Source organism: Fonticula alba (assembly GCF_000388065.1).
Source record: "Fonticula alba strain ATCC 38817 unplaced genomic scaffold supercont2.3, whole genome shotgun sequence".
NCBI lineage: Eukaryota > Rotosphaerida > Fonticulaceae > Fonticula > Fonticula alba.
In genome coordinates, this window is record NW_009242973.1 from 3,186,591 (window position 1) to 3,188,864 (window position 2,274).

Below are 2,274 nucleotides of genomic sequence, written 5' to 3' on the forward strand. Positions count from 1 at the left end.
CGGGCGCGGCGGGGGGGCGCACTGCGGAAGGAAAGGACCACGCCCACAGCCTGCCCTTGCCGGGGGCGGATGGGGCGGGCGGGGGGATTGCACCCATGCTGGGGGGCGGGGGAGGGGGCGGGGAACGGCAATTCCCGCTTCGGATGGTCGGGTGGCCGGGTGGTCTCCGCGCTCCGGCCGGGTGCCGCGTGTGCGTTCTCACGTGCGGCGCAAGCGTTGGGACTTGGCCCATCCGATCAACCTGCATGGACGAAGGCCGGGGCTGGCTCCGGGAGCCGAGGAGAGGGGAGGGGGGCCAGGCATCAAGCAGGGCGCGCCCCGGTTCACCGCAGGGGGACACCCTCGCCCTCCCCCGGGCACACCCATCCCCAGATCTATCGTAGGTGGGGGGGCAGGGGGGGCTGATGGGCTGGCAGCACGGGCGTTCGAGCACCTGGCCCGCCGGGCAGCCCTCCTCCCTCACTCCGCTGGCCATCCCCGCGTGCCTCTCTTCCCTGCCCTCTGCCTCCTATTCTGCCGAGTTTGCCCTGCCCCCCCCCCCTGCCGCCCCCCCTTGCGCATCCCGTCCGTCCTTCGTCCTGTAGGCCGGCCTTGTCGAAGAGATGGACCGCCGGATGGCCGCCCGCCGGCGGCTGCCGCTGCTGCGGCCCCCGCCAGACCCCTTTGCCATCGGGTTTGATTTCGCCCGCTTCACCAATCTCAACCTCGAGCAGGATAGTCTCCTGCTTGCGGAGCATGTCCGTCGAGCCATCCTGTCGCATGACTTCGCCACCGCGGCCGCCGGTTGCTCGGTGCTCCTCCGCCGTGGGGCCCCGCTGGAGCCCTCCCTCTGGCATGTGGTCCTCGGAGCCTTGCAGGCCAATGTGGCGGACGCGGTCCGTGCGGAGCCCGGCAGGACAGGCCCCGGATCGCCTGCTCATCACCATGATCCCATGCGGTCTGCCAGCGCGCCGGCCTACCTGTCGGCGGCCAAGGAGTTCGTGCAGGGCGTCCTGGCGCCGCACCTCGGGCCGATGGCTCTCATTGAGGCATGCTTCATGCTGGCCTCTGAGGGGCAGACTGCCGATGCCCTGGAGTTGCTGAGCGTGTATGTGTCCACCCCCCTCTTCTGGGTCTTTTGCGCTTGCTCTCCCCCCCCCCCTCCTCCTCTCCCTCCCTACGCATGCTGACGGCTGCCATTCTGTCCTGCCTGTCGCCCTCCTCCCCCCCGGCCAGGGACAGCAAAAGGAGGACGAGGAACACGCACCATCTCGAAGCCGAAGCTGGCATCCACCATGAGCAGAACCAGGTCCGCGGTCTTGGCGCAATCGATCATGGAGTTCATGTCATTGCCACACTCGAAGAAGGTCAGGCGTCGGCTCTTGCCGGAAACCACGGTAATCGGGCCGTTGACCTCGCGCAGGTTCTGCTTGGTGTACTTCTTCACCAGGGACTTGATGAGGGTGGTCTTGCCGACGCCGGGCGGGCCGACAACGCCAATCATCACGGGCGGGGCCTCGGCCGCCGAGAGGCCAGCCGTGCGGCTCGCCATCGGGGCATGCATGCGGCGCTCGGCCTTCTCCATCTTGTGCTGCTGGGCGCGCATCATGCTGCGACCAGAGGCAGCGATGAAGGCCTGTACGCAGGGAGACCCATTGTGGAGGGGGATACATGAGGAGGGGAATCGTGCGCAGGGTGCGGAGCGGGAGGCAGGCGCGATTGTGTGCGTGGATGCGTGTGTATGAATGGGGGGCCGAGTGAGAAAGGAAATCGCAGAAGAGGGAGAGAGAGAGAGAGAGAAAGAAGGACAGAGAGGAACAGGGCATGTGGGGAGGCGGACGAACCTTCGGGTTGCGGCGGCGCTCGGCCTCAATGTCGCGGGGGGCATCCTTGTCGCGCTTGGTCGGGCGCTCGGGGATGGCTGTCCCGCCGGAATTGGCTGCCAGACGGTCGACCTTTTGCTGCTTCTTCTTGGCCAAGCGCACATTGTGCTGCTTGTGCGTCTGAGAGTCGGCCATGGTGGCTCGCAGGTGGTGGTGGTGGAAAGGCCGGAAGCCCGGGGTGGAACCAAAAGCCCGGAGCGGGGTGGGTGAAAGGAGCCGGAGGTGGAGGAGAAAGCAATGGGAGGGGGGCTCCGTGAAGAGGGGGAAGGGGGAGGGGGGAAGCTAGAAGGGGCAGAGGGAGAGAGGAAGGGGGACAGGAGGAGCTATGACCTCCTTTCGAGGGTGGTCACACACTGACAGGGGTCCTTTTGACCGGGCGGGAACAGGAGGCGGGCGAGATACGGGGGGGGGG

At 67.5% G+C, this 2,274-nt stretch overlaps 1 protein-coding gene across 1 annotated transcript in view; it reads right to left on the reverse strand.

Annotated features, from left to right (window-relative positions):
- Nucleotides 1-2,177, reverse strand: part of H696_02454 (hypothetical protein) — a 7,095-nt gene extending 4,918 nt beyond the window's left edge. Inside the window, exons 1-2 of the mRNA XM_009496358.1 lie at nucleotides 1,824-2,177; nucleotides 1,247-1,615 (exon numbers count right to left, since the gene is read on the reverse strand). Of these exons, the coding sequence (XP_009494633.1) occupies nucleotides 1,247-1,615; nucleotides 1,824-1,997 (543 nt within the window). The 5' untranslated portion in view covers nucleotides 1,998-2,177. The remainder of the gene's footprint in view (nucleotides 1-1,246; nucleotides 1,616-1,823) is intronic.
- Between the last annotated feature and the right edge of the window lie 97 nt (nucleotides 2,178-2,274).